This window comes from Grampus griseus (assembly GCF_964374135.1).
Source record: "Grampus griseus genome assembly, chromosome: 19".
In the NCBI taxonomy this organism is placed as follows: domain Eukaryota; kingdom Metazoa; phylum Chordata; class Mammalia; order Artiodactyla; family Delphinidae; genus Grampus; species Grampus griseus.
In genome coordinates, this window is record NC_139013.1 from 48,064,496 (window position 1) to 48,091,484 (window position 26,989).

The window sequence follows — 26,989 nt, forward strand, 5'->3', positions numbered from 1 at the left end:
CCCCTGCCTTTCCTGGTGGATAAAGGAGGGTGAAGTTGCCTCAATTCTGGCGAGCACGTCTATAGACCAGGCACGGGCATCTATCATGACCTAGGCTGCGAACCTCCTCCAGTGAAGAGAGGAATAGGCTCGAATCTTCGATTGGGTCCAGAGAGATGTCAGTCAAGGGATCGGCGGGTGCAATAGCAATCCGACGCACAGTATTGGTGGAGATACGAAGCCGACGGCAAGCGGCGGAACGGTCGGAGGGGACCGGCTTCGCTTGATTGGGCCATAAAGGAGGCAGTGCCGCCCTCCGTACTCCGAATTGGCTGAACGTGAGCCGCGCTCCCCTCACGCCGGCAACCTTGGGTACGAGAAGTGGCCCGGACTCGCCCCTGTTAGCCGCTGGTGCGGGTGCGGTGGGAACGAGGGCAGAAAGGGCTCTGGGTTCCGGGCCAGATCCGACGTAGATCCGGGAGTGGCGCGCGCCTTCTCTACGGTGAGGGAACACAAGTGGGTGGCGGGAGAGAGGGGTCCGGCCCAGCGAGCGAATGAAGGTCCGCAACCGGAAGTGTCTTCAGAGCCGCGTCGCACCCGGAAGTGTGGCAGGAGAGCGGCCACATCCGGAAGTGTGATGCTTCCGCGGCTGCGGGAAGTAATGGTACCTGGCCAATTGAGATACGGAGTTAAAACAGGTGTTTATATATCTTTATTTCCAGAGGCTCGGTAGAGCCTCACTTTTCGGAAAGTGTTGGAGGTTGCAAGTATGTGGTCGTGTTTTTGAATGTCTCATCCTGTTGAAACGCGAGGGGAAACGAGCCCCAGGAGTGTGTACAAGGGGGCCAGGTTCAGTAACAGCTTTTAAGAAGTTTCTTTTGCTGCGGGTCACTCTCCATTCCCCTCCCCCACAGGGATGTGCAGATGGAGGCCGGAGGAGGCACTGCTGCCCCAGCCCCCGGGGACGCGGAGGACTTGGAGGAGATGCGGTTCCCCAGTGGGGAGGCTAGAGACGGTGGAGGGATTTGCAGGGACCTACCCGGTACTGGAGATGCGAGCGTGGAGAAAACAGGTATGCATTCCCTTCACTGGGGTCTTGGAAGGAATCCCTAGTGGGTGTTATTGTTGGGGGAGGTCCATGGGGGACCAGAGGGGAGCCTTTTGGGACTCGGGGAAGTAGTTTAAACCATAGCTTGGGTCAGTGGGAAGTCATTGTGTACTCAGGTTGTAGTTTAAATGATTGAGGAGTGAAAAAGAAATGAATGGGCGTCAATGGATGTTCACTGGGGAGTTGGTATGAATTTAGGTAATGGAAGAATCAGAAAGGGATCCGTTGGGGTTAGAGAGGGGCACTAGGGATTGAGGATGTTAAGGTCAGTGAATGACCAAAAAAATATTAATACGGTCAAAGGGGGACTATTTAGAAGTCAGTCCCCCTTTGACCCCTTTGGGGTCTTTAAATCATTGAGGTGGGAAAGGGGATCAGTGGGGGCCAGTGGGCGCTCATTTACATCATTGAGGAGTTGATGGGAGTTGTTGGAGGGAGTCTTTAAGGAACCAGATCTTAGTGGACGTTAATGATGATCATTGATGGGGAGACAGTGGACATCAGTGAAATTATCTGGGGAGTCAGAGGACCAGTAGGAAGATCTTTGAAGACTCTGGTGTACGTGTAAAGGTATAGAGTGGAGGATCAGCGGAAGTCATTGCGGAATGAGTGCTCATTGACCACTCTGGAATTAGTGGATGTTAATGGGGTCATTGGGAAGGATCAGTACACTTCACTGAAAATCAGTCAGTAATTGGGGGGGGAGGGCGTCTTTGAGAGCTTGTTGGCAAGTATTGGGAGTAGGTACTTGGGGACTGTCAATGAGAAAATGAGGGAATATGAGGTCGTTGGGATTTTATGAGCAAAGTACTGATACATAGTTTGCCAGTGGATAACACTGGCTGTCACTGGGGATCAGTGGACATCAACTAAAATAAATGGGAGGGTAGTCAGTAGAGGGCAATGAAATTGTGGATTTCATTGGTGAGTGTTAATGATGGTCATGGTGAAGGGCAACAGAGATCATTAAAGTCCTGTGTGTTAGTGGATGTTATGGTGGTTATTGTAGGGAGGGGAGTGGATAACAGTGAGAATAAAGGGAAGTCATATCAATGAGAATAAAAGTCAGGGGAGTCAGTGGAGGTCACTGGAAGTCTTGGATGTTAGTAGAGGTTAACGGTGGTCATTCTTGGGAATGCAGTGGACATGGAGTAGATTAAATTGTGGGTCGGGGCAGTCATTGAAGGTCATTGAAGACCCAGGTATTAGTGACGTTAATGTGGGGTCATTGGAATGTTAGTGAACAGCAGTGGGAATGAATAGGGGGTGAGGGGAGTCCTAAAGATCCAGATGTTAGTGGATAATCGTGGCAGAATTTGGATTAGTGGTCATCACCAAGACTGGGAGAGTCAATGGGGTCATTAGGATCAGTGGACATCAGTGAGAATAAATAAGGGGGTAGGGTGGTGAGGGGCACATTCAAAGACACAGATGTTAATAGATGTAATGGTAGCTATTGAGGGGTGAGTAGACACCAGGAAAATAAATGAGGGGTCCGAGACTAATGGGGGAAATCATTGAAGATGAAGATATTGATACTCATTCGGAGGCAGTGGAGTGCTTTGAAGACTTCGGAATGGCAGTCATTGAAAGGGGAATAATTAGTCTGTAGGGATATAAAGGGTTCAATAATGACAGTGAGATGGGATTATTGGAGTTTTAGGGGGATCGTTGAAACGTAAGTGTTAGTGGATGTCATTGAGGGGCAGAGGAGACACCTGGAGGACTGTGTCAGCAGCAGGGGGTCATTGCAGGGCTGGTAGGGATTTGCTTGGTCTGTGGGCACATGGGGTTAATGGGAGTCCACAGGCAGATGACTCACCAGGGGCTCCCTTTCAGGATCCGAGACCAAGGACCAGCCACCCGGCCTGCTGCTCCAGTCCGAGGCTCCATCATGCACCTATGGGCTCTGGGGTCCGGCAGCCTCTGAGAACAGTCCCGTGGGCGGCCCTGAGAGTGGCTCAGGGGGCCAGGGCGGGGACCCCAGTGACGAGGACTGGCGCAGCAAGCGGAAGCACGTGTTTGTGCTGAGTGAGGCTGGCAAGCCCATCTACTCGCGGTATGGTAGCGTGGAGGCATTGTCAACTACCATGGGTGTGATGACAGCTCTCGTATCCTTTGTGCAGAGTGCAGGAGATGCCATTCGCGCCATCTATGCTGGTGAGCAAAGGGGCAGGAGGCAGAACAGGTGACGGTGACTGGGACTGTGGCTGTCTGTCCGGCAGTAGGTCTTTCTGTCTGGCTGGCTGCCTGGGGGACTATCCAGCTAGTTAGGAGTGAGTCAGTGTGTGTGGAGGCTGGCCAGGTGTCTGTCTGTCTGTTGGCCCTGCTGGGTTCTGAGTGATTAACTCACTGGGATCTAAGTAACTGGCTGGATATTTCCTTCTTGCCTAAGAGGGTGGGTTTGGGGGCTGTTTGGCTGAGTTGGTGCCTCTCTAGCTCTGTTAGTCCTTGCCGCATCTTCCTCACTCCATGCTGTGTGCCTGATTCCCTGACCATCCCATCGTGTCCCTGCAAATGTCCAAACTCCCCCAGTTTGTCCTTACCTTAGTGCTGTGTCCCTAGAGTGACACGCGAGGGCTTGGACCAGGAGTGTATGCCTTCTGGGGAAGGGTGGAAGAGCCCCACCTGAGCCCGTCTTGTCACCACTGACGCATCTCTACCCCCTGCCCCTTCCCTCCCCCAGAGGACCACAAGTTGGTGTTCCTGCAGCAGGGCCCACTGCTGCTGGTGGCCGTGTCAAGGACGCCTCAGTCAGCAGCACAGCTGCGGGGGGAGCTTATGGCCGTGCACGCACAGATCGTGAGCACCCTGACACGTGCCAGCGTGGCCCGCATCTTCGCGCGCAAGCAGAACTACGACCTCCGCCGCCTGCTGGCCGGCTCGGAGCGCACTCTAGACCGGCTTCTGGACAGTGTGGAGCGGGACCCGGGTGCCCTGCTGCTGGGCGCCGTGCGCTGCGTCCCTCTCGCTCGCCCGCTGCGGGATGCGCTGGGTGCGCTGCTCCGACGTTGCACGGCGCCTGGCCTGGCCCTCTCGGTGCTGGCGGTTGGCGGTCGCCTGGTGACAGCAGCCCAGGAGCGGACTGTGCTGGCCGAGTGCCGGCTGGACCCAGCCGACCTGCAGTTGCTGCTGGACTGGGTGGGGGCACCGGCCTTTGCAGCGGGCGAGGCCTGGGCGCCTGTGTGCCTGCCCCGCTTCAATCCCGATGGTTTCTTTTACGCCTACGTGGCCCGCCTGGACGCCTTGCCTGTCTGCCTGCTGCTGCTCGGCACCGACCCCGAGGCCTTCCACGACATGGCCACCTGCCGGCGCCTGGTCGAGGACGGCATGCACTCCCTTGGGGCCATGCGCACCCTCAGGGAAGCTGCCAGCTTCTCCAACACTCCATCGGCCGGTGCCTCGGCCTACAGTGTGCAGGCTGTGGAGGCCGCTGGCCTCCGGCACTTCCTCTATAAGCCGCTGGACATCCCCGACCATCACCGCCAGCTGCCCCAGTTTACCAGGTGGGCCCCTACCCTGCAGGCAAGTGGCCCGGTGGGAAGGCTTATCTAAGTGGAAGGTTCGGCAACTCATAGACATGAGTCTGGAGAGAGAGCCAGCCATGCTCTAGAGAGATGCAATAGAAGGGGCCTGCCCGATGCGGGAGGCTCAGCCAGCAGCCTCGAGAATTCCCCTGTTCTGATGCAGAGGAGGGCCCCAGGACTCAAGGAATCCCCGAGTCTGATGGGGAGCTTAGGCCCTGTGAAGCCTCCAGTCTAATGGGGGAGGCTCAGCTCCTAACTTAACTCCCTAGACTGAGGGGAGATAGGCCAGCCAAGAAAGCCCTAGACTGACCTTGTCCCCCACCTCCGTCCATCACTGCAGCCCCGAGCTGGAGGCCCCATACAGCAGACAGGAGGAGCGACAGCGCCTGTCCGACCTGTACCACCGCCTGCACGCGCGCCTCCACAACACCTCCCGGCCCCTGCGCCTCATTTACCACGTGGCTGAGAAGGAGACGCTGCTGGCCTGGGTGAGTTGAGTGGGGGGCTCTGAAGGAGTTAACTGCCCCACTTCAAGCCTTTTTTCCCTCCCCTGTATCCCCTCCAGCTGTGACAGCCTCCTTCAAGTGCACCACGCCTTGGCCTGGGCTGCGGTTCTGCCTCCAGAAGTGTCCTGGCCACTCCGTGTGTCTGTGAAACCCAGCAGTTGCAGTGCCCAGAACCTTTAGTTCCATCATTCTGTTGACCGTTCCCTCGGTCAACAGTAACCATCTGGTAAATACCAGAGAAACAACCAGTAGAGAGTCTGGTGGTTTTTTGGGTTTTTTTCTGGAAAAACAAATTTATTTTTAAAATTTTAAAATTACTGAAAACATTTTAAATGTTCTAAGTAGCAATAACTGTCTCTGTGAGACAATACAAGTGTGAAAATTACTAGCAGAAATATGAAAAGACGCATACTATTTCAGGTAAAATTGAAATACAAAGTTTTCTGAATTTCATTCAATAACGTGTTTCCAGATATTAGGATCTTCTGCCATCATGTGGAAATTTTTGAAATTACAGTTACACAAAAAATTCCTGTATCTGACTGGTGATCTGACTGATCACTGTGCTCGCCGATTTCCCATGAGCCCCGCCCACGTGTCTGCAGGTACCAGTTGAGCTTTGACGCCATGAGTTCCCAGCGCTCTTGAACACTACAGGCTTGGTCCCCTGCTGTGCCTTCCACCTGGGGTATCCTTCCCTGGGGTCTCTTCAGGGCTCCTGTCCTCGCTTTCTATGGGTCTATTCAAGGTCAGCTTCAGGGAGTTTGGTCATGTGACCCCACGGGAAATGGCACTTTCCCCTAGATTCTGCTATTTAGTGCATATTTATTAAATCATTTATTTGCATGCCTGTTATGTATCAGGCACTGTTCTAGGCTGAGAATTTTATTTAATCAAAAAAAATTTCTTTAGCTTTCATTTTCAAGCAATTTTAGACTTACAAAGAAGTTGCAAGAAGTTACTTTAAATAGGTCCTTCACGTAGTTTCTCCAGATGTTAACACAACCACAGGAACTCATTAAATCAGGGAATTAACATCAGTACAATCACATCTTATCCACAGACCTCATTCAGACTTCACCACTTGTCCCACTAATATCCTTTTACTGGTCCAGAATCCAGTCCAGGATCACATATTAGATTTGTTTATTGTGTCTCCCTAGCCTCGTTTATTCTGGAACATTTCCTCAGTCGTTTTTTTGTCTTTTATGACTTGGGCACTTTTAGAAAGTACCAGCCAGTTAGTTTGTAGAATGTCCCTCAACTTGGGTTTTTCTAATATTTTATCAAGACTAAATTGAGGTCATGCATTTTGGGCAAGTGTATCACAGAAGTGATGTTGTGTCCTTTTCTGCTTCATATCAGGAGGACCACAATGTCACTGTATCCCATTGATGATGTTAACTTCTGTCGCTTCATTAAGGTGGTAGCTGCCGGGTTTCTCCACTTTAAAGTTAGGTGTCTTTGCCCTTTGTAATTAGTAAATATCTTGTGGTGATTTTGTAATTAGTAAATATCTTGTGGTGATTATGTCAGTGTTCTCTTTTTCACCGTGTTTTCATCCCCTAATTTTAATATCCATTAATGATTTTTGCCTTTGACAGTTGTTTCTCCAGTATTTACCAGATGGTTACTTTTCTGACTCCATCATAACTTCATTTATTGGTTGAGATTCTACTGTATGGAAGAACTTTCCCTGCTCCTATTTCTTTGTTGACTTTTGAATTTTATATTATGGAATTTTCTTGAAATCATTGGGCTAAAGTCTTTTCCTTTCATTTATTTGTGTGCTCAGATTGTCTCTGAGTTAGGCAGCAGGAGCCATGATTTAGCCAGACTGGCCCCTGTATCCTTTTGACACGTCTGCGTGACCGCTTAAGCACTTCTTACTTTCTGGCACAAGATATTCCAAGCTCACTTTGTACTTTCTCTGTGCCAGTCCTGAAATTGGCCATCTGTCCAGTGAGCCCTTGTACCTTTCAGTGGAGGACGGTATTTCAAAAACAAGATCTGGTAGGCCCAGGATTTTAAATCGGGTGGTCAGGAAATGACATCCACGTAGGAGGGGAGGTCCCAGGTCGTGTGGGTATCTCCAGGAACAGTACACCTGGCAGAGGGAAAGGACTGTGCAAATGCCATGAGGTGAGGCTGAGCCTGGTTATGTTTGAGGAATAGCAAGGAGAGGCTAGAGTGGCTGGAACAGAGAGCGCGAGGGGGAGAGCAGAGAGAGGTGATGTGGAAAGGTGCTGGTGACCTGGTCAGGTTAAGCCTCTCAGGTTGGAATGAAGATTAAATTGCGTTAATCCTCCTATTTTGCCCAGGCTACAGATGATAAAAACAGGTGTGTGGAGCTTAGAACAGGACTTTGTATACAACCATTGCTCATTAAACATTAAGCATTGTTGTCACCATCCCCAGTGCACACATGAGTGAACTGAGGTCCAGAGAGTGTACATACACACAGAGCCAGCATCACCCAGCTGAAGCCACTAGATCTCGCTGATCCCTTGGCCCACTCATGATACGATAGCATCAGCTTACCCACTTTAGCCCAGTGACCAGGCAGCACCAAGGAGGAGCTGCTGCCAGGTGCACCTTCCAAATGGGACAGGTATGGGGCTAGGGTGGGGTGGACAGCACCGGGCATGGCCAGCTCCGGCCCAGCTGACCCTGTCTCCTCTCAAACCCCCAGGCGACCTCCAAATTTGAGCTGTACACCTGCCTCAGCCCCCTGGTGACCAAGGCAGGTGCCATCCTCGTAGTGACCAAACTTCTGCGTTGGGTGAAGAAAGAGGAGGATCGTCTGTTCATTCGTTACCCACCCAAGTACTCCACGCCCCCAGCAGCCCCAGCTGCCTCCGCGGACCAAGCTTCCCATAACGGCCTGTTTACTGGACCTTGAGAGGCGGAGCTCCCAGACTGTGCCGTGTGGGGAACCACCACCTTTGGCTTTTACTTCCTGTCTCCACCCTGGAAATGGGCCGGGGCCGGGGGGGGGGGGGGGGGGGGCGGGTTGCTGGTGGTGGTGTCTGTGGCTGGTCCCTGTCTCCCCGGGCAATGGAGCGAGATCTGGGGGGCTGCCCACTCATGAGCCATGGGTGGCAGTGTGACTGCACACAGGTGAGCAGGCTGCTTCCCCAGCCCCCTTCTGCCCCCCCACCGCTGGGGAAATCCGTAGGACTCCCTCTTCCCCTCCCTCTGCCACACCTCCTTCACTTGGATGATGTTGCAGCCTCTATCAGGGACCGTCTCCTCCCGTCCTGGGCACCACACCCTCCGTCCTGCATCAGGGGTTTGCCTCCCCCACGGGATCTCAGCCCTGAGGGTCCAGGGCTGGCCAGGGTCTCCTTGGGTGGCCCACGGGGGTTCTGGAATTGGAATGCAGGACCAGCCTGTGCCCAGAAACGGCCTGAAGATATTTTAAAGAAAAAAACTGCATATAAAAAGCCTAAAACCGACCCCCATAAGGACATTGCTTTGTGCTTCATGTACGTCACCTTTACCCAGTCAAAAACGGCCCCCCTCAGTGCTGGCTGCTGCTAGTATTGAGAAGATGGCCTCCAGCGTCTACCTGTCTTTGTAACCCGCGGCAAAGCACCTGACTTCACATGGTGGCTGAGATCCAGAATTTTTACATAGATCCACTTACGTTCCACGGCTCATTCTACTTACTCGTGAAATGGAGATACCTAACGTCTCATAGGCTGTTAAGTGAGAATTCGTGAACGAAAAGGGACTCAACGCATGCGTACCACCACACAGCGTATGGACATTTGTCCCAGACTTGCACAACCTGCACAACACAAGAATCCTAGAGAGGGAGATGGCGAGACCTGCCTGTAATTTCCATGCGTGCATGCAGCACTCACTCGCCAACGACCAAGACCCTAGTTTTGCCCTTCTTTTTTCTAACCTGGAGTTGCAGGCCTCGTGGTGCACGCGTGCGGGCCAACTGTTGCTCGGAGGCTCTGGGCTGTCCCCTCCCGGGAGCTGAAAGCCCATTTCTTCTCACCCTGGTCCAGTGACGCACAGACACGCACTGGACGCGTGCGCTCTGCACAGCCTATCCCCACTCGCGTGATTTTTTTTTTTTTTTTAAGCCAATCATCGTCCCAAGCGCAGGCGCGCCAGTCGTGCGAGCGTTGGAAAATGGCGGGGAAGTTGGACCCTCCCGAGGTGGCGCCGCCGGTAGTCCTTGAGGAGGCTGAAGGTAGTGAGGGCAAGTGGGCGTCTGGTGGCCAGGGTAGAAGGAAGGGAGGCTTCGTGCCCTTACAATAATGAAACATTGATAGCAGTACTTAAAGAAGAAAAATTGTAAGCCTTTTATAAAAACAAAAGCTCTTCAACAAAGTGCAGATAAATAACATGTATATTCTCAGCAGGTCGATTAATTGCTGTCAACTTTATTGGCTATATTGCTTACGTATTTCAAAGTAAACAATAGACTAAATACTTAAGTATGCATCTCTTCAAACAAAAGAGGGGTGGATGGTCTCGCAGAACCCACTCAGCTGCTGCCATAGCTAAGAAAATTAACAGTAATTCCCCAATATAATCATTTCACACCCAGCCCATATCACACTTTGCATGGACTCTTAAATCTCAATTGTGAATGGCACTCCCACAGACGGCTTCTTTGGAGAAAATTCTCCAGGGCATTTTGTCGGTATTGGCACCACACACCCCAGTGAGAGGAAAGACAAAATTTTCCTAGAGGGAGTTGGAAATTTAGGTCTAGCCAAAAGAAGAAAATCTCCCAAGACAATGATCCCCTGTTAGCCACTAGCATTTTTTTTAATTATAGAAATTTTCAAAATGTACCAAAGCACAGGAGATAGCGTGATGAATGCCCTTGTACCCATCACTCTGTATCAAGTGCTTCGACTCTTGGCCCTCCTTTCATTTATCTCTGACCACCTTTCCTACACACTCTTTAAACCATCATATTAATGAGCACATTGGATTGCATCTTTCCAGATATATCTATGCAGATGACAGTAATTATGCACTTGTATATTGTCTATCTTAGGATGTGAGCTTCATGAGAACAGACCAATTATTGCCGTTTCCCCGGCACCTGAAACAATGCCTGCTTGGCATATAGTAGGTGCTCAGTAATCTTTTTACTGCATGAATAATGAACTAACTAACACTGAGAGCTCTTAGATTTTGGCCTCACATTGAGTGCAAGCTTTCAATAAGAAATAAGACATGCCAATAAATCTTCCTTATAAAGCACTTAGTATAGCTGCCACTGTGCTTTAAAAAAAAAAAAAGACATCATCAAATTTTTTTAAAAAAGGAAGTTAGGATCAACTTCGCCAGCAATGGAGAAAGTTGGAAAGCATATCAAGTTACCATTTCTAACCCATCAAAATTGGCTTTAGAAAAATATATCTGGTATTTTCATATCTTCACTCACCATGCTTGGTAATCTTAGAATACACAGATGTGTGGACCAAGCAGGGTCATTGGAATGTTGTTGATGGAAGCAAAACACAGGAGCAATCACGAAATGACTAAATTTAGGTATATCCATGCATTATGGAATGCCTGTATGGTGGACATTTTTTCTTAAGAGGCAGGAAAAAAATTCCAATTTAATTTAATTAATTAAAATTAATTTTAAAAGGAGAAGATGGTGATTCATTAACAGAGAGTGAGCTTCGAAAGAGATCATATTCTTATGAGAGAAAAGCAAGTTGGGATTAAAAAAAAGAAAAAAAAAAAAAGAGGCAGTTCAACTACAGCCCTACGTGTGCTGCTTAGAAAAATGTCTGAAGGCTGAAGGCCTAACTGGTGACTCTCAACAAGGGACTTAGATTTTGGGGGCTGTGTAGAGGTGGAAGCATTTTTGTAAGTTTTTAGAAAGGAAAATGTAAGTAGTGCTAAATAATATTAAAATATAAGAGAAAAAATGCTGAATGGCATCTGAGGATCATACATTAATATTGGTCAATATTAACATCTCTGTTTTGATGGTTATACTGCAGTTACCTGGTAGAGTCCCCTTATAAATAGGAAATATATACTGAAATATTAAGAAATAATGGGTCATGATGCCTGCAATTCATGTGCAGTAATGCTCACAAATGGGAAATCTGATACAAGGGCAAATAGCCCTGTGGCCTATTTCTACAACTTTTATGTATTCAATACATCTGAAATTATTTCAAAATAAAGTGTTTCACAGGGGTTCATGCTCTATAGGCTGTTTTGTTTTGTCACATTGATTTTTTTTTTTTTTTTTTTTTTTGGTACGCGGCCCTCTCGTTGTTGTGGCCTCTCCCGTTACGGAGCACAGGCTCCGGACACGCAGGCTCAGCGGCCATGGCTCACGGGCCCAGCTGCTCCGTGACATGTGGGATCTTCCTGGACCGGGGCATGAACCCGTGTCCCCTGCATCAGCAGGCGGACTCTTAACCACTGTGCCACCAGGGAAGCCCTGTCACATTGATTTTTTTTAACTTTTGTCAACATGTTAGCTGGACTATTTGAAAGATTTACTGATCACCTATGATCTTACTGTGTGACTAGGACTAGTAATGCAGTGGAGAGGATCATATGGTCGTTCTATTTGTAGTTTTTTAAGGAACCTCCATACTGTTCTCCATAGTGACTGTACCAATTTACATTCCCATCAACAGTGCAAGAGGGTTCCCTTTTCTCCACACCCTCTCCAGCATTTATTGTTTGTAGATTTTTGGATGACGGTCATTCTGACTCGTGTGAGGTGATACGTCATTATAGTTTTGATTTGCATTTCTCTAATAGTGATGTTGAGCATCTCTTCATGTGCTTTTTGGCCATCTGTATGTCTTCTTCGGAGAAATGTCTATTTAGATCTTCTGCCCGTTTTTGATTGTGGTTTTTTTTTTTAATTGAGCTGCATGAGCTGTTTGTATATTTTGGAGATTAATCCCTTGTCAGTTGTTTCATTTACAAATATTTTCTCCCATTCTGAGGGCATATACCAGAGAAAACCATAATTCTAAAAGATACATGTGCCCCAATGTTCACTATTTGCAATAGCTAGGACATGGAAGCAACCTAAATGTCCCTCAACAGCAGAATGGATAAAGAAGATGTGGTACATATATAAAATGAAATATTACTCAGCCATAAAAAAGGACAAAATAATGCCATTTGTAGCAACAGGGATGGACCTAGAGATTGTGATACTGAGTAAAGTAAGTCAGACACAGAAAGACAAATATTGTATGATGTTGCTTATATGTGGAATCTTAAAAAGGTACAAATGGGTACAAATTTACAAAACAGAGGTAGAGTCATGGATGTAGAAACCAAACTTATGGTTACCAGGGGGTAAGGGTGGGAGGAGGGATAAACTGGGAGATTGGGGTTGACATATACACACTACTATATATAAAATAGATAACTAATAAGAACCTGCTATATAGCACAGGAAACTCTATTCTATACTCTGTAATGGCCTATATGGGAAAAGAATCTTTAAAAATAAAAGAGTGGATATATGTATATGTATAACTGATTCACTTTGCTGTACACCTGAAACTAACACAACGTTGTAAATCAACTATACTGCAATAAAAAAATACATGCAGTGGAGAGGAAAAACACAGACGGAGCTTTCACAGAAATGGTTCAGCAAGCCAGCTGTGAAAGACATATGGAGACAATCAGGGGAAACCACATATGTTGTGGGCATTTTATGATATAAATGATCCGATGATTAATGACGATTGCTAATCTTGTCGGTGTGATTATAGGATTGGAGTCATCTAAGACAATGTCTTCTAGTAGTTGAGACTTTTTTTTTTAGTTGAGACTCAATGAAGTATCTAGGGATGAAATGTCATGAAGTCTGGGGCTTGCTTGAAAATACTTTAGCACAAGAAAAACATAGCTGAAGCAAATATGTTTTTTTCGGCTGAAGCAAATATTAATGCTTGTCAGATCTGGACACTGAGTAAACTGGAGTTCATCATGGTATCCTCTCTACTTCCATGTGCCTTTGGAAATTTTCATAATATTAAAAACAAAACAAGTAATCACAAATATCTCCATTATTAAAGTAGATTTAATTTTTTTATTTCATTCCAAATATTAAGAATATTTAAAGAACATAAAAGTCTCCAGAGGAGACATAGCAACCAATGATACCAGAGAAAAGCAATGAGATTTATGCAAAATTAAATTAATACATACCAATTTGTAAAAGATCTCAGACAAGACAAAAAGATGTAAAGAAAATGAACATACCACCAAACATTTCAACAAAATTTAATAAGCTTAGGTCAAGAAGCCCTGATTGTTTTTTTCCCCCGAGGCTCGTGGGATCTTAGTTTCCTGATCAGGGATCAAACCCAGGTCCCGGCAGTGAGAGTGCTGAGTCCTAACCACTGGACCTCCAAGGAATTCCCAAGAACCCCTGATTTACAACATGAGTTTTAATGGCTGCAAAGAATTTTATCCTCTGAATGTACTGTAGTCAACTAAGGTAACTTTAAGTTGCTTCCGTCTTTTAAGATTATGAACAATGGAACAATCTTGCCCACCATCCTTAATTATTTCCTTAAAATAGCTAGAGGTGGAATTTCTGATCCAGAGGAGTAAGTTTTTAATATTTACTACCAGAAAGTTTGAAATGAAATGCTGGTTTTGCCTATCCCATTGGCAAAAGTGACAAAGGTTGAAGTTTCCTTTTTTTTTTTTTTTGGTTGGGATTGAGGGGAGCAGAATCCTTCACAGGTGGTGTTATGTTCTTCCATCAGGAGGCTTATAATATCCAGTTGTCTTTCGTGGATGTTAGCACCCATTAGTAAACCATTTCCTAGACCCATCAGTTCTTTAAGAATTTGCAAATTGTGGCCTATAATGATTTTAAAGAAATTCATATGAAATTGTTCTGTCCTACTGCATTGCTTACAACTTCATACTGATTTTGAACAGCAGTAGCAGCAAAAGGGCATCCCCTTCTCTCACACCTGAATTTCATTAAAGGGATGTCTGTGGTGGTCTTGGACCTCTCAGGAAGAAACGGCCATTACGGGTCCTGATTCATCTAGCACACGCCATCAACCCTAGAGACACAAGACGGGGTTCTGGGAGCTCCTTGATGGTCCAGTGGTTAGGACTCCATGCTTTCACTGCCAAGGGCCTGGGTTCAATCCCTGGTCAAGGAACTAAAATTCCACAAACTGTGTGGTGCAGCCAAAAAAAAAAAACAAGGACAGGGGTCCTGCAGGGACCCTGCTCTGGCTGGAGAGCTGCCCCTCAGCCTATCTTTGGTTCAGCCCAGGGGTGTCCTCAGAACCCAGTGAGGCTTTCTTCCTCCCTGCCCAGATTAGCTTGGACCTTTCCTCAGTCCCCTCTCACTGTCACTGGATGCTGCAATTCTGATTTTCATCTCCACAGGTCAGACCAAGTCTTCAAAGAAGACTGAAGAGTTGCTGGAAATGGTGAAGAAGCTGCAGAAAGGTCATGTGTCTCCTCGTGTCTGAGGCTTAGCCTGAGGTTTTGAGTCAGAAAGATGTGGTTCAAACCCACCCTCTCAACTCACAACCTTGGGAAATTATCCCGTTGCACTTTCTCCCTCTTATACAATTTAATTCTTTAAACCAAAAACACAACTTCAAAATTCAAGAAGTAGGGCTTCCCTGGTGGTGCAGTTGTTGAGAGTCCGCCTGCAGATGCAGAGGACATGGATTCATGCCCCGGTCCAGGAAGATCCCACATGCCGCGGAGCGGCTGGGCCCGTGAGCCATGGCCGCTGAGCCTGCGCATCCGGAGCCTGTGCGCCGCAACGGGAGAGGCCACAACAGTGAGACACCTGCGTACCAAAAAAAAAAAAAAGAATTCGAGAAGTATAAAGGGATAGAAAACCCTACCCTCCAACACTCATATGCATGCACGCACATACACACATGCACACACACACACACACACACACACACACACTCACACTCACACACACCCCAGCCATCCATTTCCCTGACACATAGGCCAGCAGCAACTATTTTTAAATTCTTAGGTATTTTTCTAGACATTAAAAAAAATACATTCTTGGGTGTGTATTCTTTGCCCTCCTTTTTTATATACAAATGGCAATGCAAACAGCTTTGCACCTTGCTTTGCTTGTTGATGGGAGACTGGGAGCCAGCCAGCATCCAGTACCCACAACAGCGCTGGGGCAGAGTTCTGGCCGTGTTTGAGGTTGGATCCCCCCCAGTCCATCAGCAGCTTAAAATACTACAATCCACTGGTCTGTTCCAAATAAAGGGGAACCTCCCCTTCCCCAACTCTGTGGCCACATGCAAAAGTACATTGGAGCTGCTGCCTAGACTAAACTTAGGTAGAGGAATTGCGTGATCGAAAATGCAGTGACTCTGCCCGTCTCCAGTAAAACAAAGACCCCAGGGATTTGTATCATAATCAGCACCTCGGAGAGCACTCAGTCTCCTGGAAGCCACAGGAGATGAAGGTGGTGGCCTCTGGAAATCCAGAACTTGAACTTAACTCCAGAGTGTCTCATAGGCTGGTAGTGAGACCCAGCGAGGGTTGGGCAGATTTTTATCTCAACCCTGTGCTTCCAACCTTGAAGCCAGAGAGACACAAGGAGGACTTCCCCATACGGAGCACTGAAATTCGGAATGTGAGACGTTAGCGATGATGCCCTAAAGAGACAGTTGATCTCCCTGTCATTGGAGAACTTGATAGCTGTCATCATGAAAAGTGGCATTTTCCCCATATCTCATATGAGGTCAGCACCAGAGTCCAGGTGGACAGAAGCGACAACCCACCCCGCCAGCCTTTTCATGGGGGGGCGGGGGGTCTCCCTTGTCTCCCACCACATTCAGATCTCCATGTGGAAGCCGCTCCCACATCCCGGGAGGCCCTGGGCGATCTGCCACTCCCACTTCCCCACTTGGCCTCCAGCTACTCTCCACCAGCTCACTAGAGCCACACGAGCCACAGAAGACCGCTTGGCCGTATATTTGGGGCATGCGCCTCACTCAGCCCCACTGCGGGGGCTTTGCACTCATCGTCCTCCTGTCTGGCATGTGCCCCACTCCACACTCCCCCCCCCACAGAACTGCAGGGCTGTCTTCCTTCACATCATTTGGGGCCTCTCCACATCTCAAGAGGCACCATCTACCCTTTCATTCTTCAGCCCCTCGCTTCACGTTATTTCCCTTCCTGGCGTTTCCTGCCACCAGCATTGACATCATGAATCTTTGTTTAGTGTCCATCTCTCCCACCCAGAATGCAAGCCCTGCAAGGGGTTCTTACAGAGCCTGGGACACAGCGCACACTCAATAAATTCTGATCCATAGCAGCGGAGATACAGTGGCAACACCCGCCCCCTCCTTCTGCCTTAGACAGCCAGGCATCTGCCTTCTCTGGCTCAATCTTTCTTTCCTTCTGCAGAGGGAAGCCTGGAGCCACAGGTCGAAGACCTGATTAACCGGATTAATGAGCTTCAGCAAGGTAAGCTCCGGGATGTAAGACGGCCAGCTGCCCAAGAGGGACCTGGGCTTTGAAAGTCTCCACTTCTTCATCTATGAGATCCAGGCCCCTCCGGGTTGTCTGAAGATGAGTGTGCAGTGTCATGGTCTGTGAGAGAATAGCAAGGCTAGTGGCTGCACTCACACCATGTCTTCTTCCCTTTTTTGACCCAGCAAAGAAGAAATCCAGCGAGGAACTGGGAGAAGCCCAAGCTCTCTGGGAGGCCCTGCGTAGGGACCTGGACTCCTGTAAGTGGGACCAGAAGAGGGACCCAGAGATCTCATGACCAGTGCGGACGTTCCTGTGCACACCTCAGGGTCTTCGCAAGGGCTGTTCCGTCCACCTGAGAGGTTCTCATCCTACATAATCCACATTGCCTCGTGCTATCTCGAGTCACCTTTCAGCTGTCAGCTGAAACTTCACCCCAACAGGTCTACCTTGATGACCCCCTCTAAAAATAGAACACCACCTTCTCTCACTCCCCTGCTTGATTTATTTCTTCACAGCCTTTATTTCTAGTTGACATGGTGTACTTCTGTATTTCTCATCATCTCTACCCTCAGTATAAACCATAGACATCGTACACAAGGGAGCCCTGCAGCCCTTCACTCCTTCAGCACTTACAGGGAATGTGTGCCCCGAGCGGGAAAAGCTGGACCAGGATGGTCCCCAGCGGGAGATGGGTGCACGGTTGGTGAGGAGATACCTCTCCTCCTCTGAGGCTGTATCATATCTTCTTTGTGACCTTGGGCCTTCCTTTTGCATGAAGTTGCAGTCAGGGCCCAGGATGAGGCCCCCTGGAGACTCAAAGTGTCATTGTGTTTTCCAGTGAATGGAGAGAAAGTGCACCTGGAGGAGGTTTTGAGCAAAAAGCAAGGTATTTACCAGCTGCTTCGTCCTCATTATTCTACCGCATCACCCCACAAATGCCTGAAGTTCTCAGACAGCCAGAGGAATCCCCCTGACACCTGAGTCAGGGTGGCCCCCCCTCTGCTCAGATCTCTCCCTTGGCTGCCATCTGACTCGGAGTAAGCACTGAAGTCCCTCAGTGCCCTCCAATGCCCAGCATGATGCGAGGCCCCTTGCTTCTCCCCAGCCCTGAGTTCTCAAGAGCTCTCACAAAGCCCCTCGGTTCCTCCTCCCACAGAGGCACTGAGGACCCTCCAGCTGCACTGCCAAAGGAAGGAAAGTGAGGCTCAGAGGTAAGAGGTCCTGCCCAGCTCTTCCCCGCCTTTTTCCCCAGCCCGAGGGAGGAGTGGGCAAGAGCTAGGGAAAATAAATCTTGGACACACACTCCTCACTTTCCCTTTCTATAAAATCGAGTGGCTAGACAAGAGACACCCCTGCTCATCGTTAGTATTAAGTGGTGGTGTTAAAATGAACTCATTTAATCATTCATTACTAGTTTCTTTATCAAATAAATTTCACCCATTAGTATTATTCTAAGTCTTCCCCTATTGGTTAGCCAGCTCTTCTGCCATCCATTCATTTGTTTATCTGTCTACTCATTTATGACCCCAGCCATCCATCTACCCACCCATCCACCCACTGTCCCACCCATCCATACATACATCTATCCAACTATCCAACTCTTCATCCAGACAGACAGCCATTATCTCTCCAGCCTGCCATCTAATCATCTTTCACCCATCCAATCATTCATTCATCTTCTCTCCACCTTTCCAATCATCCATTTAACCGTTCATGTCTTTCCCCAACCATCCATCCAGACCGCTATCCATCCTTCTGACAATCTTTCCTTTATTTCTCCATCCATCCATCACCCCTCCGCTCATCATTTCTCTAACCAGACATCATCTCTCCAGCCTACCATTCACCCATCCAGTTCACTGTCCATCCAGCCATCTATCCATCTATCTCTCCATCCTTTGAACCTTTACATTCTTGTGACCAGAAGTCTCAAATGCTGGCACATCATGATTTTAATAATGTGGTAAAACTTGATGATAGTTAGTTACAGTGTATATATGCTTAACCCCACCACACCTACCACTGTCTGATGAGCAGTTTATGTTCATTTATCAACTAATCCTCGCAATGACAGTCCCACCATTTTACATATGAGGAAACTGAGACCCAGAGAGGTTAAATAACTTGTCCACATCACAGTGGAATAGCAGATCCAGGCCTCAATCTAGGACTTTATAATTTATGAAACTAAACTACTGTACCCTTCACAAAGGTTTCTTGGGAAGGCATGGTTTGATGGGGGACAGAATGGACAGGGTGATAGTGTCAAGAGAGGTCTATAAAGGTTCACATTTGCTCAGAGGAAAGGAGAATGAGGACTCCCAGCCCCTCTCCTGCTGGAAGGAGTGGGGGCTCATTCAGAGAATATAACTGAGGGTTCTCTTGCCTTTCCCAGGAAGTACATGTTGGCGGAGCACATGGAACAAATTTCTATCCATAACTCTCAGATCACAGAGAGTCAAGGACAGAGGAAGCCGGGGTAACCCTGGGTCTAAGGCCTGGGGTGGCGCGGTGTGGGGAATGGGAGTGGGGCTTGCATGAGGGAGAGTTTGGTGGAAGTGGTGCTGTTGGAAGCAAGGCTTGGAGGAAAAAGCCCATAAAGGGGCTCCTAGCAAGGGACCACCAGGCAAAGATCTGAAGGCCTATGAATGAGAAACCCCCAGACTGGGCCAGGCTGGGTGTCAGTCCTAGCATGTGTTTTCTCATTCCTGGATGTCGGCCCCTAGGTTGCACGTGGAAGAACGTCTGGAGGATTTGACAGGCCAGCACAAGGACCCCTGGGAATTCCACGTGAGCCATTATCATTGCCTCAGCCAAAGCCACTCCTCCCCTGGCTTCAGTGTCTCTGCTGATCAGCCCAGGGTCCGCCTACTGCTCAGGCCCAATGCCGAGGGGTAGTCCTTGACTCCTTTCTTCCTCTCACCGCCTCTACTCAGTCCTTCAGCTTCTACCTTAAACCCAACCACATCTCATAATCCCCCACTGCCACAGCCAGCGTCCATTGCCCAGAGTGTTGCAGCAGCCATTGCTGATCGTGCTTCCCTCCTGCTTGCCTACAGTGCTTATCCTGCAGTGGCAAATGGGAACTCCGAACCAGACAGACATGTTCAGGGCATTCCTTCGTTCAACCCATGTCTCTGGATGTGTCCAACAGCATTCCAAAGGGGCCAAGTCTTTGCTGTCCCCAAGTTGGTTAGGAGCAAGGAGATGCATACCCAGACTCTAAACAAGAAAATAAGTAGATAGATCATGTAACGCCAGTGGGGAAGTCCTGTCTGAGCAGGTGTCATCTGAACACAGACACGAAGGAAGTGAGGAAGCCATGCGGGTATCTGAGTGCCAATGTCCCGGGGAGGCTGAACTGTGCCTGGGGTATTTGAGGAAGAGCAAACAGTGAGGCTGGGGGATGAGACAGTGGGAAGAGATGAGGTTTAAGGTACACGGGGACATGGGGAGTGATTAAGGGGGAGAACATCTATGCCAGCGCCCGGCCACAGCAGAAGCTGCACACTGAATTAACGGAGAGCTGAATGAATGAATGAACGCCCTAATTCAAGTAAGGACTTTCCGAGAGGCGCGAAGGAGGAGGGGCCAGGAGGACAGCTGGACGGACAGGGCTCCTCTCTCTCTTCACAGATGCTGAAGCAGCGACTGGCCTGGGAGATCCGTGCCCTGCAGAGCAGCAAGGAGCAGCTGCTCACCGAAGGTGGGACTCCTGCGCGGGGTGGGGTCGGAGCCGGGGCGGCAGGCGGGAGCTCCCGGCCCCGCCCGTGACGCCCCGCCCACCCGCAGAGAGGCAGGCGCGGGCAAAGCTGGAGACGGTGGAGCGGCGGCTGCGCTCGCCGCCCGAGGTCCAGAGCGCCCCGGCAGAGAAAGACGGGTAAGAGGGGAAAGGAGGAGGGGGGGCCCGAGGTCCGCCCCGCCAACACCTCCCCTTCTGCCCCTCCCAGAAGGGCGGGGCCTCCGCGGGCGGGGCTCTCCTCCCGCCGGGGCTTCTCTGCAGTCTTCAGGGTTCAGAGTGCCAGTCGCTTCCTCCCTGTGCCGCCTCCACACTCCCTCTCTCTTTCTCCTCTCCTCTGACCCTTCTCCTCAGGCTGAAGGCGGAGCTGGAGAAACTCGGGGGGCAGGTCCCCGCCCAGACTCAGACCACCCCAGAGGACCAGGCCGGAGAGGTAGAGAGCCCGGGATGGAGGCAAGACGGGCCGAGACACAGCGGGCGGGATCTGGGCTCCGGAGCCCCTCTGAGAGGGGGGTGTGCGGGTGCAGGGCGTCCTCGGCGCGGTGGGGACAGGGAAAGGGCGGCGCGGGCCAGCGTGGACGGGAGCCAGGGCCCCAAAGCCTGACTCTCAGCTCCCGCAGGCCGGCCCCCAGCTCCCCAGCGAGGGCGACCTGGCACCGCCGGCGGAGCTGGCCCTGACGCCCCCCTAGGCCAGTAGGACCCACCCGGCCCCACCTTCCTTCAAGTGCCGCCCGGAAATAAAGGCGACGTTTGCGGACCATCCTCCAACTCCCCGGCTGAGTCTGTGCCACAGGAGTCATTGGGAGTGGGGGTCGTGCCCTTCCTCTCTCCGGGAGAAGGGGGAGTGGTTCAGGAAGTCTGGGCGGGGCCTCGCCGGACTCTGCCCACCAGTCCCTTGGCCGGCTCAGGACGCGGGAGGTCTGTATACGCCCCCGACGGCTCAATGACTGGGTGGGTGTCAAGACCACTCCATCTCCACGGCCTCATCTCGGGTTCCTGAACCGTCTGTTTTTACCAGTAAGGGCTAGAAGGGACGTGTTAAAAACCCGCTGCAGGTCCTGTCAGTCTCCTGTGGTTCAGAGTAAAATCCCAGCCTCCCAGAGTCCCTGCATTACCCACAGGCTCCCTCGGACCTGCCCGCCTACCTGGCCTCACCTCTCACACCCTCACACGTTTGCTTCAAGCCACACAGCTGATTTTCCACCCTTCTCCAAGCACCTTGTCATCTCAGGGCTTTTGCCCTGCTGTGTCGTCATCTGGGGTGCCCTTACCCCAGTCTCCTTGGAGTGCAGGACTGTTAAGGATGTCAGCAGCTCAGGAGGCTGGCCTGGGGGACCCAGTTCCAAAGGGCACCTTGCCACCTGCTAAGCACGTGTGGGTTAAACAAGCATTTGCTGAATGTCTGCTTGTGTACCAGGCACTATGGTAGGCCCCGGATTTTAAGTAGCAGTGTCAGGAAGGATGTCACTGAGGTGGTGGTGCCTGAGCAGGGAGGTGAGGGGGGCAGGCGAGGGAGTGAGCACTGTAGGTGTCTGGGCGAAGGGGCGCTGGGCAGAGGGGATGGCGCCCACAAGGGCTGTGGAGGGGACTGAGTTTGTCCAGTGCGAGGAGCGTCTGGAGGAGGCCAGTGTTGTGGAGCCGAGCGAGGTGACCAGGCACGGGGTCGAGTGCTGGCCCTGGAAGGGGGCCGCCTTCGACACTCGGACATGCATTGTCCGAGGAGACACACATGCTGACAGAGCAAGACACTTTATTGGGGAGGGGCGCCCGGGTGCAGAGCAGCAGGGTAAGGGAACCGAGGAGGACCGCTCTGCCACGTGGCTCGCAGTCTCAGGTTTTATGGTGATGGGGTTAGTTTCCGGGTTGTCTCTGGCCAATCATTCTGACTCAGGGTCCTTCCTGGTCTCCTTTTGACCTTTCCCGAATTCTTCTGGGTGCTGGTAGCTTGTTAGTTCTGCATTCCTTACCAGGACCTCCTGTTGTAAGAGAACTCCTGCAGGTGGTACTCTTGGGCCTGGCCAGGGCAGGTGGTTTCAGTCAGTGATTCCCTTAACAATATGAGAGACTTCCTGGGGACCCATGGCCCTTGTCTGTCTAGTCTGTTCTTCTCAGAACAGGACCTGGCATATAGTAAACACTCAGTAAAATGTTAGCTATCACTAATTACTATGATGATTTATTATTATTCCCAATCCATCTGTGAAGGAAACTCAGATGCATGAATCACTTTGAACGGGGGCCTATAATCCATTAAGTATTTAATAAATCATTCATATCATTTATTCTTATTATTACTTTTATTATTATTCCCAGGCTACAGATGAGGAACACCAGGGTGTGTATTTCTCTTAGAACAGAGAGTTTCATGCAAAATATATTCAATAAATGCTACCTATCATTTATTATTCTCATTACTAGTCTTGTTATTCCCAGTCTAGAGATGAGGAAAATTGAGGCAGTGAAAGTATACAGTAAGCCCACGATAAATGTGGGGTCTCACCATTGTTGCTATTATTATCCCAGGTCCACAGACAAGGCCCAGAAGGCTTTAATCCCTGTACCATGGCTCACACCAGGTCCACCTGACCCCCCAGGCCTGGGTCCTGATTCCCTGCCCCACTGACACTGCCTGCATGCCTTAGACCACCGTCCAGGGATCTTTAGGGAACTTAAATGTTCTCTATGTCACACAAATGGGGACAGCCTGGATACTCCATTGACATCACTTTCCTCCTAAGATTCAAATCCTGGCTTCCCTGCTCACTGAGTGACCCCAGACAAATTGTTTAATGTCTCCAAAACTCAGTTACCAAATTTGCAAAATGGTACCACCAACTGCACAGAACTTACTATAAACATGGCCAACTCCTCGCTCCTCCAAAACCTCCTCTGAGGGAACCTGAATCTCCTCCTCATGTGAATACAGTGTGATACACAAGGAGATGGCTGGTGCACGGGACTGCCCCTCCCAGACTGAACTCTCTGAACGTGGAGACTGACCCGACCCAGCTTGTGGAATACTCACATCTCAAAAGGCACTGGGAAAGAATGCAAGTTCTGCCACCAAGGGCTCTTGTTTCCTAAATTCAGAGGTTTTGCACATATCTGCAAGCCTTTCGAGATGAATGTTTGGGGCTTGGTAAAAACAATAGGTTTGCTTTGAACTGTTTCTAGAGCCACATGTCTGGTCTTGTAAAGACCAGATTTGTAAGACAAGGACATTTTTTAATTCCTCAAAAGATTGGGGCCCACCTGAATAATATGGAGGTTGACCCACTCACCCAGCTACATTATCCTCAATTTGCTTCTTTATATCAGGGAGAAGATTTTCCACTAAGATGGAAATCGAAAGATTCCTATGTTCTAGATTTAGAGCTGTGTGTCTTTGGAATGTTTTAGTAAATCCTTCCACAAAGGCTTCAGAATGTTTCTCCCCCCTGTGGGTACATAGTTTTATTTTAGGTTAAAGGAGAAAGCCTAAAAAAAAAAGTTCTTTTCAGGTTCTGAATATCAGTTTCCAACTTGGCCAACTTCAGACCATAGAGCTATTTTTAAAAAGAATCCTTTCAAAAAAAAAAAAAAAAAAAAGAATCCTTTCAAATATCTTGTCAGGCTTCAGCCGAGAAAAACAGTAAATATTCCTGGCAGTATTGAACAACCGCTTGGATGTGTAGGGATGGAAAATTTTCCGCCTTCTTCCCTTCTAAGTTCTTTGGTCTAATAATTAAATTGATACGAGAGATTAACAGGAGAAACAAACATTTACGGAGCGCTGTAAAGATAGGAAGGCTCAAAAGACAGCCAAGTAACGACATCCTATATAATACCTGAGCTAAGGAAAGTGCTAGGGGGTCTGATGATACCAAGAGGAGGAAGGTCATTCACAGGAAGGCAGAGCAGATGTTCAGAAAACAAAGATTGCCTGGTTAGGCACATAAGTTTCTTACGTGAAACTGAAACCACACACCTCAGATGTGACTCACACCAGACCAAAACTCAGGTTGGGTCTTGAACCCATGGACTGGGACTCGAACCCACTGTCTTTTTTTTTTTTTTTTTGCGGTACACGGGCCTCTCACTGTTGTGGCCTCTCCCGCTGCGGAGCACAGGCTCCGGACGCGCAGGCTCAGCGGCCATGGCTCACGGGCCCGGCCGCTCCGCGGCACGCGGGATCCTCCCGGACTGGGGCACGAACCCGTGCCCCCTGCATCGGCAGGCTGACTCCCAACCATCTGCACCACCAGGGAAGTCCCCCACTGTCTTTTAACTGAAATCGCACACCTGGTCTCAGGATTTAATGAAGCTCAAGTTCTTTATGTCTCATCGCAAAAAGAATTCAGTGAGAGGCAAAGTGATGGGTAAGAAGTGGATTTGTTTAGAGATACACATTCCATGGACAGAAAGCAGTCCGTCTCAAAAGGCGAGAGTGGCCCTGAAATATGGGGTGGTTAGTTTTTGTGGTCTGGATAATTTCATGGCCAACAAGTGGGAGGTTTATTCCAATGATTTGGGGGAAAGAGTGAGGATTTCCAGGAATTGGGTCACCAACCACTTTTTGCCCTTTTATGGTCGGCCTCGGAATGGTCATGGCGCCTGTGGGTGTGTCATTTAGCATATGCTAATGTATTACAATGAGCTTATAATGAGGCTCAAGGTCCACTGGACATCAAATCTTCCACCATCTTGGACCTAGTTGGTTCTAAACAGTTTATGTCATATCCTCAACAGCTATGTCCTTCTTTTAAAGGTTGTGCCCTGCTGCCTTCCCTCCTGTTTCAAAATGATATCTCTGATAATAGTTTTCTTCCTGGTATAGGCCTTCTTTCCCATGTAAATTAGGCAGTTGAAGGGAAGGTAAAGGGCTTTTCCTGAATCTGCTGGGTTCAGGAACTCAAAAATAATCAAGAGCTCAAAAAATAATCCTCATGTGTAAGTGGCATATTTTGGGGTGGCAAAGCCTGCTCCCCTTCAGATGCAAGAGATACTCCCAAGGGGGGTGCAAAAGATACTACCCTCCCAAGACCCAAACCATTCCCAAAAGACAGCTGAGAGAGAAAGATGTAGACAGTTGCCTTGAAAGCTGACAACAATCAGTAGAACTCTAGTTGCCAATGGAGTGCAACCTGCATTTCTTTCTGGCCACATTTTGGGACACCCAACCTGATGGTTCCAAAGCTAAGTTCTCAGGACACAAAATGAGACAGACAAAAAAGCAAAAGCTGTTCTGGGAGAGAAAGATTCAACAACCAATGGGTATTAACAAAATGAAGGATAAAAATCATATGATCGTATCAATAGATGCAGAAAAAGCATTTGACAAAATTCAACATCCATTTATTATTTTTAAAAAAAACTCTCAACAGAGTGGGTATAGATGGAATGTACCTCAATATAATAAAGGCCATATATGACAAGCCAACAGCTAAAATTATATTCAATGGTGAAAAAAAGCTAAAAGCTTTTCCCTTAAGATCAGGAACAAGACAAGGATGCCTACTCTAGACACTTTTATTCAACACAGTATTGGAAATCTTAGCTAGAGCAATTAGTCAGAAAAAAGAAATAAAAAGCATTGAAATTGGAAAGGAAGAGGTAAAACTGTCACTGTGAACAACATTATTTTGTATATGGAAAACCCTAAAAACTCCACCAGAAAACTGTTAGAACTAATAAACATATTTAGTAAAGTTGAGGTGTTAAAAAAATCAATATACAAAAACCTGTTGTGGGGACTTCCCTGGTGGTACAGTGGTTAAGAATCTGCCTGCCAATGCAGGGGACACAAGTGTGAGCCCTGGTCCGGGAAGATCCCGGACTGTGGAGCAACTAAGCCCATGCGCCACAACTACTGAGCCTATGCTCTAGAGCCCGCAAGCCACAACTACTAAGCCCATGTGCCACAGCTACTGAAACCCATGTGCCTAGAGCCCGTGCTCCGCAACAAGAGAAGCCACCGCAATGAGAAGCCCATGCACCGCAACGAAGAGTAGCCCCCGCTCAGCGCAACTAGAGAAAGCCCACGAAAAGCAACGAAGACCCAATGCAGCCAAAAATAAAAAAATAAATTTAAAAAAACCCATTGTGTTATTATATACTAACAACAAACTATCAGAAAGAGAAATCAAGAAAATCTTATTTACAATTGCATCAAAAAGAATAAAATACATAGGAATAAATTTAACCAAGGTGGTGAAAGATCTGTACACTGAAAACTGTAAGACATTGATGAAAGAAACTGAAGAAGACATAAATAGATTGGAAAAACTTAATATTGTAAAAATTTCCATATTACCTAAAGCAATTTATAGATTCAGTGCAATCCCCATCAAAATCTCAGTGGCATTTTCACAGAAATAGAACAAATAATCCTAAAATTTGTATGGAACCTCAAAATATCTTGGATGGCCAAAGCAATACTGAGAAAGAAGAACAATGCTGGAGACATCATGCTTCCTGATTTCAAACTATATTACAAAGCTACAGTCATCATGGGACTGGCATAAAAACAGACACATAGATCAATGGAATAAAATAAACAGCCCAGAAGTAGACCCAAGCATATATGGTCAATTAATTTATGACAAAGGAGGCAAGAATATATCAAAACAATGGGGAAGAGACAGTCTCTTTAGTAAATTGTGTTGGGAAA

The 26,989-nt window shown here is 48.6% G+C and overlaps 2 protein-coding genes across 3 annotated transcripts; both read left to right on the forward strand.

Moving 5' to 3' along the window:
• Positions 1-344: 344 nt before the first annotated feature.
• On the forward strand, positions 345-8,096 carry MON1B (MON1 homolog B, secretory trafficking associated; the record flags this gene model as incomplete). Of its 2 annotated transcripts, XM_082676379.1 has the most annotated exons (6): positions 345-481; positions 894-1,051; positions 2,927-3,247; positions 3,774-4,593; positions 4,955-5,102; positions 7,813-8,096. In XM_082676379.1, the coding sequence occupies 5 exons, from the start codon at positions 904-906 to the stop codon at positions 8,020-8,022; spliced, it is 1,647 nt and encodes a 548-aa protein (XP_082532505.1). In that variant the 3' UTR covers positions 8,023-8,096. The 2 variants fall into 2 exon arrangements, with proteins under 2 accessions (XP_082532505.1, XP_082532506.1); XM_082676380.1 differs by lacking the exons at positions 345-481; positions 894-1,051; positions 2,927-3,247 and adding an exon at positions 641-677.
• A 6,428-nt stretch (positions 8,097-14,524) lies between these two features.
• SYCE1L (synaptonemal complex central element protein 1 like) lies at positions 14,525-20,944 on the forward strand (the record flags this gene model as incomplete). Its single annotated transcript, XM_082677834.1, has 9 exons — positions 14,525-14,582; positions 16,533-16,592; positions 16,784-16,858; positions 17,440-17,487; positions 17,758-17,812; positions 19,328-19,391; positions 20,238-20,307; positions 20,394-20,481; positions 20,695-20,944. The coding sequence occupies exons 1-9, from the start codon at positions 14,561-14,563 to the stop codon at positions 20,942-20,944; spliced, it is 732 nt and encodes a 243-aa protein (XP_082533960.1). The 5' UTR covers positions 14,525-14,560.
• Positions 20,945-26,989: the final 6,045 nt, after the last annotated feature.